General features: G+C 46.3%; 1 protein-coding gene and 1 long non-coding RNA gene across 6 annotated transcripts in view; one reads left to right on the top strand and one right to left on the bottom strand.

The window, feature by feature from the left end:
- Positions 1-12,061, top strand: LOC309360362. 3 transcript variants are annotated; one of them, XR_014164050.1, is made up of 5 exons: positions 1-365; positions 2,853-2,949; positions 5,411-5,513; positions 7,474-7,601; positions 8,883-12,061. It is a non-coding gene; the product is annotated as an uncharacterized lncRNA (long non-coding RNA). The 3 variants fall into 3 exon arrangements; XR_014164052.1 differs by having other exon boundaries at positions 230-365; positions 8,526-12,061; XR_014164051.1 differs by lacking the exon at positions 5,411-5,513.
- The window catches only part of RFX1 (regulatory factor X1), a 45,907-nt gene extending 32,526 nt beyond the window's left edge, over positions 1-13,381 (bottom strand). For all 3 annotated transcript variants that reach the window (XM_081893872.1, XM_081893874.1, XM_081893871.1), the window contains exons 1-2: positions 13,243-13,381; positions 2,993-3,319 (exon numbers count right to left, since the gene is read on the bottom strand). In XM_081893872.1, coding sequence (XP_081749998.1) covers positions 2,993-3,272 — 280 coding nt within the window. In that variant the 5' untranslated portion in view covers positions 3,273-3,319; positions 13,243-13,381. The remainder of the gene's footprint in view (positions 1-2,992; positions 3,320-13,242) is intronic.
- Between the last annotated feature and the right edge of the window lie 254 nt (positions 13,382-13,635).

Genomic DNA, 13,635 nt, shown 5'->3' on the forward strand with positions numbered 1-13,635 from the left:
ATGGATCTGCACCAGAGCCCAGATTAGGAAATGGCTGCTTTTTCTTTTATTAGACCTGTGCAGCCAGCATATCTTTGTTCTGGTTCTTTTACTGAATATATTTTTTAAAATACCTATTAGTCTGTCTTGAAAAGCAGTAGGCTGACCTGCAGAACTTTTGTGGGTGGAGTAGGGCATCTTTTATGCTTTATTTCTGGAATTTACAGAATTTTAAGGGGACCTACATTTTAAAACATTGCCAACATCATGACCTTTTGTGGACTGACAGCTGTGCTTTTCCAGGAGAACTGAGAAAAGAAAAGAGTGCTGGCAGCTTATAAATGCCAACTAAAAAGACAGGGAAAGACATATAATCAGAAAGTCAGGTAAGCAGGGGCCGAAATCCAGATGCAACTTTAAGCGTTCCAAATTTTAGCATATTGCGATGGGGGTCCGATATCCAATTATCTTGTTGTTGACATAGGTGATAAAGTTATACCATGTTACTACAAAATTGTCCAATTTTGTACGCCCACGTGGAAATCAAAGCTTAGAGGTAAGTTTTTCTGAAAGAGAAGTATGCCGGACTTTGCCATGCCAGTTTGAAATCATTGCCCATTAGGTCTTTCCAAAATCTTGCTAAAGTGAGACAAGCTGCAACCAAGGTGCCCTAGAAGCTCCTTGCTATTCAAATTCTCATTCACACCAACAAATACTGTATTTTTCACCCTATAGGACGCACATTTTCCCCTCCAAAAATGAAGGGGAAATGTGTGTGCGTCCTATGGGGCGAATGCAGGCTTTCACTGAAGCCTGGAGAGCGAGAGGGGTCGGTGCGCACCGACCCTTCTCGCTCTCCAGGCTTCAGGAAGCTCTGCGCAACCCTCGGGAGACCGGCTCCAAGGGTTGCACAGAGCTGCCTGCAGTCCTGGGCTCGGCGCAGCTCTGCGTGGCCATCGGGAGCGGGGCGCGAAGTTCTGCCCGGCTCCCGATGGCTGCGCAGAGCTGCCTCCAGTCCCGGGCTCAGCGCAGCTCTGCGTGTCCATCGGAAGCGGGGCACAAAGTCCCGCCCGGCTCCCGGTGGCTGCGCAGAGCTGCCTCCAGTCCTGGGCTCAGCGCAGCTCTGCACAGCCATCGGGAGCGGGGCGCGAAGTCCCGCCCGGCTCCCGGTGGCTGCGCAGAGCTGCCTGCAGTCCCGGGCTCAGCGCAGCTCTGCACGGCCATCGGGAGTGGGGCGCGAAGTCCCGCCCGGCTCCCGGTGGCTGCGCAGAGCTGCCTCCAGTCCCGGGCTCAGCGCAGCTCTGCACGGCCATCGGGAGCGGGGCGCGAAGTTCCGCCCGGCTCCCAATGGCTGCGCAGAGCTGCCTGCAGTCCCGGGCTCAGCGCAGCTCTGCGTGGCCATCGGGAGCGGGGAGCAAAGTCCCGCCCCGCTCCCGATGGCTGCGGAGAGCTGCCTCCAGTCCCGGACTCAGCGCACTTCTCCCCATCGCCAGCCCCACAAGCTCGGGGGACAGCGGGGAGGTGGAGCGCGCCTTCCCGCTGTTCCCCAACCTGGTTCTTCCAGCCCCGCACCTGGGGGGGAAATATATATATATTTATTTATTTTTCCCCCAAAAAACTAGGTGCGTCCTATGGGGCGCAAAATACGGTACATTTAAAAGTGCCAGTTAAGGTGTTTTGTCAATTTGTTGATGCATGCTACGTTGCAGATAGTTGAAGATAAGGATGCAGAACTACTGTGCTCAGTGGCAGGACCCCCACATACCACCATTACATACCACCATTTCTTTCAAGGAGCTTGAGGTAGTGTAGATGGTTCTCCCCAACCCCCGTTCATCTTCATAACAACCCTGTGAGATATGTTAGGTTAAAAGATGGTGACTGGCCCAAGGACACTTAATGAACTTCATGGCTGAGGGGGGATTCAAACCCTGGTCTCCCAGGTCATAGTCCAACACTCTAACCATTACGCCATACTGGCTCTAATAGCCAGTTTGAGAATCCCTGGCTTGGAGCAGATAATAAGCCTAGGGAAGCTGGCATGCACAGTGTTCAGATGGCAAGCCAGTGTTCAGATGGCAAACCAGTTCAAATTGGGTGTTATGAAGAGTGCAAATAATACTGCATAGCCACAGCCTGAGAAGGACTGCTTGAGAAAATATGTCCTGAACCTATGAACTATTATGGACAAAAATTCATTCAATGTTGGAAAAGCAAAGGTACTAAACCTGACTTTTGAGTCAGGTTTAAGCTAGTAATCAGTTGGAACTATTTTACACACACAGGGATGCATGCACATGCACGCACGCACACACACGCGCGCGCACACACACACACACTTGCTCTAAGCTTTCAAGATGGTCTGGGAGATATATTTAAATACAGTTAAAATTGTGCACTCTAAATGGGGGGGTCTCACACAGAAAGAAGGGCCTATACCGAGCCTATAATGAATAAGTTCCAAAACAAATAAGTAAGTTAATGCTATTTGCACATATCTCTCAGGACTAGAAAGACCTGGATTTGCCAAAAAACTACCAAAAGACAACCATCTGTGTTTCCCCACCCCCCAAAGTGCCCGCTTAGGATAGGATAAGGAGCAATGGGATGCAAATCATTCAAAGGCAAATTTAAGGTAGCTATTTGAGGACATTTTCATAGAATTGTAGAGTTGGAATATATATGTGTGTGTGTGTGTGTGTGTGTGTGTGTGTGTGTGTGTGTATAAAATAGAAGTAGCTGATCAATCAAACAAGTTATCTAGGAATGTGGTGGGATCTCCATTCTTGACTGTTTTCAAGAGAAGACCGACGAGCTTATGCCCTGATTGGTTCAAGAGATAGCTGCTGACGGAACTCTCTCCTCTGCCACAGGTGACTGTTTTGTGATGACAGAGTCAGTGGAGGACCCTGGATTTTTCTACAGACTACTTGCCTCCTTTGCAGGCTGTAAAATGCTTCATCCATTCAGGTACCAGGACACACCCTTTCCCCCTTGCCGCACACATACTTACCAGAAACAGTTACTACTATGTACTGCTGTGGGGCTGGCGTTGGTGTTTGTTGCCCAGTAGGTGGAGCCTGTGTCTGGGGAGGTGGGATTTCCGTGACATACTGTTTCGAAGCAGGCTGTTGCTGCTGCGCACTTTGCAATTCTGCCACATATTGTTGCTGAGCTGCTGCCACCACCACAGGTGCTGCTGTGGCCACTGTTGCTGCTGGCTGTTGCTGTGACTGTTGTTGTGACTGTTGTTGCGCTGCCTGTAATTCTGTAACGTACGCCTGTGTTGCCATGCCAACAGTGGGGAAAATGATAATAAATAAGGCTTTTTTTTTGCTTCCTTTCGGTGAAGAAAAAAAAGAGGAAAAACAAATAAAAACAAAAAAGAAGGAAAAATTAATCAATTATAAAGCATTCCATAGACAGAAAAAGCTCCGTACAGTTCTGTTCACTGAACACTAACTTAATAACACACCATGCTCAATATCTAATTGCAGCCAATTACAGAAAAGAGTGGCAACAGGTATGCTGCAGAAGATCTGCCTAGAAATCTGGGAGACCAGAGAACACCACTTTGCATTTACTCAAGTGTATTCTGAATGGCCGTACATGTTGTATTTCACATTCACAACTTTCCGAAATTCAGTATTGTATCAGTAGCAAACAGATTTAGCCCATGTCAGAGATGAGAAACTGAGGACTGAATCACAAGCTGTACAATCTCCAGGATTATTAAAATGTAAAAACACAAAATTACATAGCATAGTAACATACAGAAACAATACCCACCCATTCACCTCCAGTTTAAAAGGTCATAGATTGTTTAATTAGTCAAAGGCCTGGTTGAAGAGGAATGTTTTCGCCTGGAGTCTAAAAGTGAATGCACCAGCCAAACCTCCCTGGGAGAATATTCCACAAATGGGGAACCACCGCAGAAAGGGCTGATAGTTACAGGGTCTGGGTCGGTTCATGTGGGGAAAGGTGGTCCTTTAAGTATTGCAGCCCTGAGCTACTTAAGGCTTTATAGGTCAAAACTAGCACTTTTAATTAGGACCAGAAACTAATTGTTGGCCAGTGCAGTCGGGCCAGGATTGGTGTTATATAGTCAAATCGTCTCGCCCCTGGCTGCTGAATTCTGCACCAGCTGAAGTTTCCAAAGCGTCTTCAGAGACAGTCCAAGGTATGACACGTTGCAGTAATCTAACCTAGAGGTTACCAGAGCACAGACAACAGAAGTTGGGCTATCCCTGTCTAAACAGGGGCGTACCTGGGGCACCAGCCAAAGCTGATGGAAGGCACTCTGAGCCATTGAGGCCACCTGAACCTCAAGTCACAGCAATGGATTGAGAAGTACCCACAAAGTGTGTACCTGCTCCTTCAGAGGCAATGTAACCCAAGAAACAAATGGCAATAGCCCAACACTTGGTAATGAGCAGAGAAGCATCTTATCAAGAGGAACAATGGGCAATTCAAGTGCACCAGGCACTACTATGATTTACTAGCTGGGTATGATGAAAATTAAGCATGCAAAGAAAATTAAACATAGAAAAGAAATAGGCTTAATTTATGGAAAAGCATTCCTCTGAATTAGTACTGAACCCAGAAAGGGAGGTACATCTGTGCTAAGTCCCCTTACCGACAACAAACTACACCAAATAAGCTGTGCTATTTTTATTTTTAGTCATATCTGTTCTTATTATAGTAAGAAAAACACTCAGACCATTCTTATTGATATGCTTAGGGCTGAAATTAGATGCCCTTTATGTTTTATATCACACCACAGTGGTTTTCAAACTCCTCCAGGAAACTCAGGAATTCTATGGTACGATAAATCAATAAAAATCAGTAATGGCAGACCAGTTTCTTGGGCAAATAGCTGCCCACCACTGCCAATCTTCACTTTCAATCTGAAGCTTTAGGGGAATGCAAGTGGGTATTTTAAGACATACCTTTGGTTTACATTATTATTTGTTATTCTCGTTTATTAATTTATATACAGTGGTACCTCGGGTTACATACGCTTCAGGTTACGTGCGCTTCAGGTTACAGGCTACGCTAACCCAGAAATATTACCTTGGGTTAAGAACTTTGCTTCAGGATGAGAACAGAAATTGTGCTTTGCCGGCGCGGCGGCAGCAGGAGGCCCCATTAGCTAAAGTGGTGCTTCAGGTTAAGAACAGTTTCAGGTTAAGAACGGACCTCCAGAACGAATTAAGTACTTAACCTGCGGCACCACTGTATTGCTTATATGCCAAAATATCTTCTAAGTGGTTTACAACTATAAAATCAACCCATAATTAAAATAGCAATAAAATTATCTTTAATTAAAATATACAATTAAATGAACAATTGAAAAACAGAACAGTTAAAGCAATAAAATCACAATTTCTGCTTAGGGAAATGCTTGCCTAAACAGTTTTTTTCCCCTCAGGAGCTGGCAGAATGCCCACACTGAGGGGGACTCTGGTATTTCAGCAACGAAGCATTCCAAAACACTTGTGCCACTAGTGGATAAAGTCTACCCCTATGTTAACGTAAGTCAAAATCATCAGGCCATGGCAAAACTGTATTCCACTGGCTAATCATAGTGCCCTTACTGGTGATGAACAGGAAGGCAGGTTTTTTTGTAACCTGGTCTAGAGTTATTTAGGGCTTTGTATGTAAGTAAGAAACTGGCTCTGTGGCTAATAGGCAGCCAGGGCAGATTCCTCAGCACTGGCATGCTGAATAAAGAGCAACCCCCAGGCTGCACTATTCTGGATCAGCTGCAAGCGAAGCCCCACACAGAGTGTATTACAATACTCCAGACATGAGGTTGCAAACCTGTGTGTCACAGTGGCCAAGTTATCCCTGTCCTGGAAAGGATGCAGTTGACACATCAACTGAAGCAGATGATAGGTGCTCTTCAACACAGAGGCCACCTGAGTCTCTATGGGCAAAGATGGTTTCAAAAGCAGGCCTAAAGTGATTACCTGTTCTTTCAGGGGGAGCACAACCCTTTCTGGAACAGGCAGACTCCCCAGTTCTTGGACCTGAAAACCACTTGCCCACAGTGTCTCTGTCCTAGCAGGATTCAGCTTCAGTCTAATAATTCTCATCCACTCAAAATGAGTGCATTCAAGAACTGGTTCAACATCCAGGTTGCATCCAGGCACTGGTCCTGGCCAGTATCAGGAACATGTCACACTTTTAAAGGCACACAGCTTCCAAGGTATGACTGTACTAGCTTTCCAGTATCTATCTGTGCCTGGGGGGGGGGGGAGGCGTTTCCCCACAAAAACTGCAGCCTTTGTGGAATGTAAGAAAGAAGACAGTTCCATCTGAATGGTGCACTACTCCTCAAGGTCAATGCCAGAGGCCGGTTGACTTAAAAAACCCAGAAATTGGCATCCTGTACTATAGAAATTGAGGGACGCGGGTGACGCTGTGAGGAAAACCTCAGTGCCTAGGACTTGACAATCGTATGGTCGGCAGTTCGAATCCCCGCGGCGGGGTGAGCTCCCGTCGTTCAGTCCCAGCTCCTGCCCACCTAGCAGTTCAAAAGCACTCTTAAGTGCAAGTAGATAAATAGGTACCGCTTTATAGTGGGAAGGTAAACGGCATTTCCGTGTGCTGTGCTGGTGCTGGCTCGCCAGAGCAGCTTCGTCACACTGGCCACATGACCCGGAAGTGTCTCCGGACAGCGATGGCCCCCAGCCTCTTAAGTGAGATGGGCGCACAACCCTAGAGTCGGCCACGACTGGCCCGTATGGGCAGGGGTACATTTACTATAGAAATTGAGGCTAATGCCTCAAGAAATTGCTAGTCCTGGATGACTGCAGGCCAACTCTCACTATTTGTGACATAGAGAGCCAAGGAAAAACAAGTGCTCCTGCAGTTACTCCTGTAGTGAATCTCTTCAACAGTATACATTTTCGTTCTTATTGCCATGCATCCAGAATTTCCTGGATATAGCTGGAATACAACAGTCGGAAGGAATATCTGGGTGGAAAATGCTGAAATGTCCTGGAAAATCCAGACATATGGCAACCCATGCCGGAAGTCTAGATTTTGCTGAATTTCCTTAAAAATAGCCCAAAACTTCAAATTTCCAAAACAAAAAGATTTTCACTGCTTGAAATATGGCGACCCTATCTTATAGTAATCACTGCCAGCAGGAGGCCATTCTTCCTGTGGCCTATTTATTTTCTTCCATGGTACAGACTTTTCCTTACAACACAGTGACACAGAGCTGCTCCTTCTGTGTTTGGTGAAAAGGGAGAAAACACTTAGCAATTCAAACACCAAGACTGTTCTCTTGAAATGTCCAGCTTGACTGCTTCAGCATTGCTCCTGGAGATGCAGTGGACTTGGTGCTACAGTGAGATCCAGGTCAGGGCAGCTGCCACTGTAAGGGATCATTTCTTTTTAGTGGGTGATCTTGCCTCCTCTGGAGTTGAAATGGTAGCATGTATGTAACAAAATGAGAATTTTGCCTGTTTATTTTTACACAAGGATTGGGAGCCCAGTTTAAAATGTGTTCTTCAATGGACTCTAGTTGGAACATGGTATGAAAAATATGACTCAGACTTGTAAGCAGCCACCTGTGTGGGCCCCTGCAATGGTTATTCCTAGATAACCAGGTAAGGAAGCTTTTGTAAAATAATGAAACTCAATTTTCCTCACTCCCATCCAGCTAGTTATAATATGGGGGAAAGAAACTGCTGTGCACTTAACTGTATGGGCAAAGTGGCTGTCTTATTAGCACTGGTATTTACAACAGCAGAAAGCAGGGTGAGGCAGCAGTACTCATCAGACCTCGTCACTCACATTGATCATAGAATCATAGAGTTGGAATAGACCACAAGGGCCATCGAGTCCAACCCCCTGCCAAGCAGGATACTGGGGCAGAGAAGGGAAAGGCAAGATGGCAGTGAGGTCAGTGTAGTGCAAACCCACCAGCAGGAGCATAGGATTGCACCACACTTACCTCATCACAGCAGTAACACAGGCAACCAGAAGTCAGGTGAAATGAGAAATCACTTCGCCTCTCTGTCTGCTACTGGTTATTTATGGCTTCAAGTCTTGCTTCTGAGCTGTCAAGTTTCCAAGAATCTACTGGTGAAAATTGTAAGGTCTGGGATAAAGCTGCCTTCCTCGATTTTTCTATCCTCAATTAACTGTGCAAAACAATCCTAATATTATTTTGAGTTACACAGTTTGGCAACCTGTTGGCTATGTACATCTGAAGCTAATTTATTTTGAGTCAGACCACTAGTCACCTGTAGCCCAGGACTATCTACTCTGAGCGACAGCAGCTCTCTAATACCACTACTTTTTTCATAATTCTATACTTAAATCCATACTCTTTCTTCTGGTATGCTATGAAAGTAGTGTGAGTAAAATGTCAATACTCATTCAATTCTAAGTATATTTTGTTCAGCCCTGTACAGGGCTGATGCCTAAAACATTATGAAGGCTGCTGGGAATCTGACCAAGTTTTTTCAGTCCTAGTTCCAAACAGGTATTCCTTCTTGACTTTTCTCGCCTTGGAAATGAGCTGGTAGCTAGACGTTACCTTCATGCCAATGGAGTCAAGAGAGACAGGATCATGTCATCCACAGCGCAGTTCTCTGCTTAAGCTACATTCCAAAGGTTCCAATACACTTGGTCACTCCTTTTGGAACAAGCCAAACTTGGAAATGACCCGGCTGTTTTTAGATTCAGAGAGTCACAGCGAAGAACAACTGGGCCTGATCCCAATCAGAATTGTGTACTCAAGTCTCTCACTGGCAGACATGGTCCATTATATTTGAAGCGCACACTCTCGGCAAGTCGCTAGCTTCAGAGGCTCTGCTGACTCTTGCTTCTCACATTAACCATGTTCTCCTTTTCATAAAACAAGCAACTATTCCTATCCACAGAACTCCACAAACAGGAGGGGGAACAGGAAGTACTCTCTGGCCTGCAGCTGATGGTATCATTATACAAAAAGAGAGGGGAAGCAATCCTGCACTGACTGTCAAACATGACTTGGCAGCAGAGTAACCATATCTATGTCACTTGTTGGATTTACCTCTTGAAATGCAGCCATCTCTGAGAAGGAACACAGATGTCTGAATGCAGACAACATTCTTATTTCTTTAGGGCTTAAGAAGAAACCAGGGGCATTGCATCCCATTTCGCTGCTGGAGGTGAAACGGGAAATGCCCCCCTGCCCTGCTGCTGTCCCCTACCACCCACCTCACAAACCTCCACCACTTGCATTGGTGCCAATTTCACAGAATTCTCATGAGAGCTTGTGTGTTCCACAAGATCTCATGAGATCTCACTGAAAATACTGTTTCTCAAGCAGCAGCAGGATAGATAATTAAACTGAAAGGTTTAGTCTTGCTGTATATGACACACATGTTCAAAAGGGCTCAAAAGGGTCCCTTCCAAAGCAGGGAATGACATTATTCTAGACAGAGAGCTTTTCGGAAATGTTTTTGGCATAATCCACTGGGTGGGAAATCACACAAACTCCAATTGAATGAACAGGAGCTGTGCAAGACCACAGGCAACCAATACATTTGGAACTGCGGCTGAGGGAGGATTATTTCCAGGGCCTAGGTCAGGGATAGGCAAACTTGGCCCTCCAGCTGTTTTTGGCCTACAACTCCCATGATCCCTAGCTAACAGGACCAGTGGTCAGGGATGATGGGAATTGTAGTCCCAAAACATCTGGAGGACCGAGTTTGCCTATGCCTGCCCTAGGTTCTATGTGGATTTTTAGCTGGTTGACTGACTGAACCCAAAGAGTGCTCACCAACGGTTTCTCGTCATTCCAGGGGGAAAGTGACAAGTGGGGTGCCGCAGGATGCTGTCCTGGGCCTGTTGCTGTTCAGTATCTTTATAAATAACTTGAATGAAGGCATAGAGGGGATGCTCAGCAAATTTGCAAAACACATCACACTAGGAATTTTCTGTTGCCTCAGAGAGTGTTTTTGTTGACTAAATCCAAGCAAAATAGCTTACAACTTTGAAACGGAAAAGCTTGCCAAATATTTATTTGCAACTGACATCCATTTATTGTTATTAATGAACTCATCAAAGAGAAAATAAAGCACTAGAAAAATTTCTGCATCACATCACTGACTTATTTGGAAGCAAATATCACTAAAAGCAAGTAGGTTTACTGTCAAGTAGAAGTGCTTAAAATTGGGCTGAATGTGAAACAGAAAAAATTTGATTTTAGGGAAGGCTCTCTTAGAGCACAAACTAGAACTCCTCAGCTGTGGAACTAGTGACCTTCCAAGGCAGAATGGGCACCCCTATTGATAGGGTTGCCAACTGATCAAAAAGTATGAACTGCTCTTGTGCCAACAGTGGCTTGTTGTACACATATCTGCATGTTACGTTTCCCAAGGCATAGAGATAAGCATTATCACTACCTAATGCCTACATCGCCGGCTGTTGTTAAAGATACAGTTGAAAAGCAGGTAACATTCCCTAGGGACAAGAGAAAGGTTAGGAATGAAAAAGGCTGTCACTGTGTTCTCCTTGCATTCTTAGTAGCTTGCCTTGTTTTTTAAGTACTGTACAACATTTCATTATCACCATTATCATATGCCTTCTCATGTAGAGAATTTTAAATTCCTGCATTGAAACGTATAGATATTATAGGCCAGGAGCCAAGGCAAACGTACATCACTGGAAAATGGAGACAGAAAGTTAAAATCTATTCCCAGCTTACCTGAACTAGTGCCAAAATAAGCACATTTTTCCAGGCACAATGAGTCTTTATCCATATTTTCCTGAATTGTCTCAGTTTTGTTGGCAGGATGCTGTCTGAAAGTATCCCAGACTCTACTCTTGGTCTAAAGAATACAGTTGCTGTATACTAAAACTTACCTCCTTCCCAATACAATAACTGAATAGTATTTTAAATCACACCACTATCTGGGCAACAGTGCATCATGCCATATAGTCAGAAGAATACAATTATCAGATTCTTCAATATATCAGCACACTGTCTTAGGCCTCCAAAATTTTGCCTTCACCACTTAATAGAAGGAAGGAATCAGTTAGGAGCTAAAGTTAAAGCTGTGTGCTATGGCTGTCCTGGCTATAGCTTCCACGGGACAGCCCTGCCCACATGGCACAAATTCCATCTTTTCTGTGATGCAACCACATGTTTGGATGGAGCTACAACCTGGGCTGTCATATAACTGACTCGCTGTAATTTCTGTCCCTGCAGCAGCTGCTATGAGCAAGTAACAATGTGCTTTTCAGCTGCTGGTTTTCGGCTGTTACTTGAACTCAAGATAAAAGAGGGTTTTGATTGCATATAATTAATACATTTTGGGACACAGGGGGGATGGAACAATTCTCATATATACCCAAGTCATATCATGTAGTAAATATAATGTATCCTTTAGCATGTAAACAATTGGGCTACAGGCCTAACTGGTCTGTAACAGGAAGAACCATAGGTCATTTTGAAGTCCAATATTATAATCCAGTCCAAAAGAAAGGATCAGGAAAAGTAGATACGGCAGCTTCAGCTTCTCCCACCCTCAACAGCTCATTAGTTGCTCTTCAGGGGATACAGGTCAAATGCCCAAGGAGGACAACTACATGTTTATTAATTATTTTTAAATCTCTGCTCTGCTTTTTCATATAAACAACACAAGGCAGCCAAAAGGTTCACTCTTTTAAGTAGCCTCTGGATGCTGAGAATATATCAGTTCCAAACATTCCATAAACCTGGATGGGAACAAGCCCTATGCTGATGCACTTCCTTGTCCCCTCTGACACAACACTTCAATTAGTTTCCAATTGCATCTGAATCAGGAAGTTATGGTGTCCTCTTGCTCTTGCCCTCCCAACCAGGACTGACCAAGCCAGGTAGAAATTTATTAAAAGTGCTCATTTGAAGTAGCAACAAGTCTGTTTATTATGAACCAGCACAAATAAGACCCTTAATGCCTACCCACACTCACTTCAGTTCTCAAAATCTTTCTCAGACTATCTATGATCCCTTAATGGGAGATGCCATTGACTAAGAACTTCTGCATAGAAAGCAGGTCCTTTCTCTGTACTGAGATACAGCCTTCCAGGCCTTTAAAGGTAAAGGTAAAGGTACCCCTGCCCGTACGGGCCAGTCTTGACAGACTTTGGGGTTGTGCGCCCATCTCACTTAAGAGGCCAGGGGCCAGCGCTGTCCGGAGACACTTCCGGGTCACGTGGCCAGCGTGACATCGCTGCTCTGGCGAGCCAGAGCCGCACACGGAAACACCGTTTACCTTCCCGCTGGTAAGCGGTCCCTATATATCTACTTGCACCCGGAGGTGCTTTCGAACTGCTAGGTTGGCAGGCGCTGGGACCGAGCAGCGGGAGCGCACCCCGCCGCAGGGATTCGAACCGCTGACCTTTTGATCGGCAAGTCCTAGGCACTGAGGCTTTAACCCACAGCGCCACCTGCGTCCCTTCCAGGCCTTTAATATGTGTCAAATATAAGGAACTGACTCATAACTGGGGAGGCCACTGATACATCTTTAGGTCAGTACTAACCATCGCCTAACTGCAGCTCTCTAAGGCCCCAGGCAGCCAATATTTCAGAAGTTTGAGGTTCTTTTTAAATTAGAGATTGAATCCTGAACCTTCAGAATCCCTTTATCTACTAACCTATGGACTCTTCCCATAGAAATCTCACTTATGGAGTCACTATGACATCATTCCTCCCAAAACACCAATGTTTTGCTTTACATCACTGTAGAGTACTCTCTGAATTCTGTGCCGTTACTACTACCCATTGATGTTTAACCAGAAAGGGAGGCAGTGATTTTTTCATTATTATTCATTTATTACTGCTGTGCGACGTCACAATCATTTTTAACCAAACAGGAAAAAAACCACTACTCCACTTGACGTCACTGCGACGCCATGACGCGTCCGTGAGTCACTGTTTTTCTCTCCGTGTCTATGAGGGAGCAGTCGACGCCCGCCTCCCCGTAAACTCGATTGGGTAATCTCAGGGCCTCAGTCGGCGCCTATTGGTCCGCCCGCCCACCAATCACTGCGGAGCGCCGAAGCCCCGCCTGTCAGGGCCTGGGCCCTTTCCCGACAAGCCCTGCTTGGAGTGGCCGCCGCCGCGGGGGCCAAAGCCCGGAGAAAAGCCGCCGCTCGCTCGCTTCACCCTCCTCGGCTGCGTCGGGGAGTCAAGCGGGAGCCGCGGGCCCCGCCATTTTGCAGCGGTGGTGGTGGGGGGGGGGGAAGGAGGGGAAACGGACTCGGACCCACCTGGACCGTCCCGGCCCCGCGAGGCCGCGTCCCCTCAGGGGGAGGGCGGGGACGGAGTCGCGGCTGTCGTGCCCTTTCTCGATTTTGGCGGGAATCGCGCTGAGGAAGAGAGGGTGGGCGGTTGTTGTTGTTGTTGCCGGGTTTCCTGGTCGCCACGACTACGGTGGCTATGGCGCCCTCCGTGTTCCCTCACCGGGGCAACTGTTGCTACCCACCTCGGCGAGGGGAGGGGAAGGGAGGGGGAAATAGGCGGCTCCCGGCGCCGATTGGACGGTGTCGATGGTTCATTGGGCTGTGCTGCTGTCAGTCACTTGTCGGCGCTTCCTCCTCTACGTTGGTTCGAAAGCCGCGCCCCTCACCGGATACTTCACCCTTTCATTGGCCAGTCAGGCA

Source organism: Podarcis melisellensis (assembly GCF_964234715.1).
Source record: "Podarcis melisellensis genome assembly, chromosome: 17".
NCBI lineage: Eukaryota > Metazoa > Chordata > Lepidosauria > Squamata > Lacertidae > Podarcis > Podarcis melisellensis.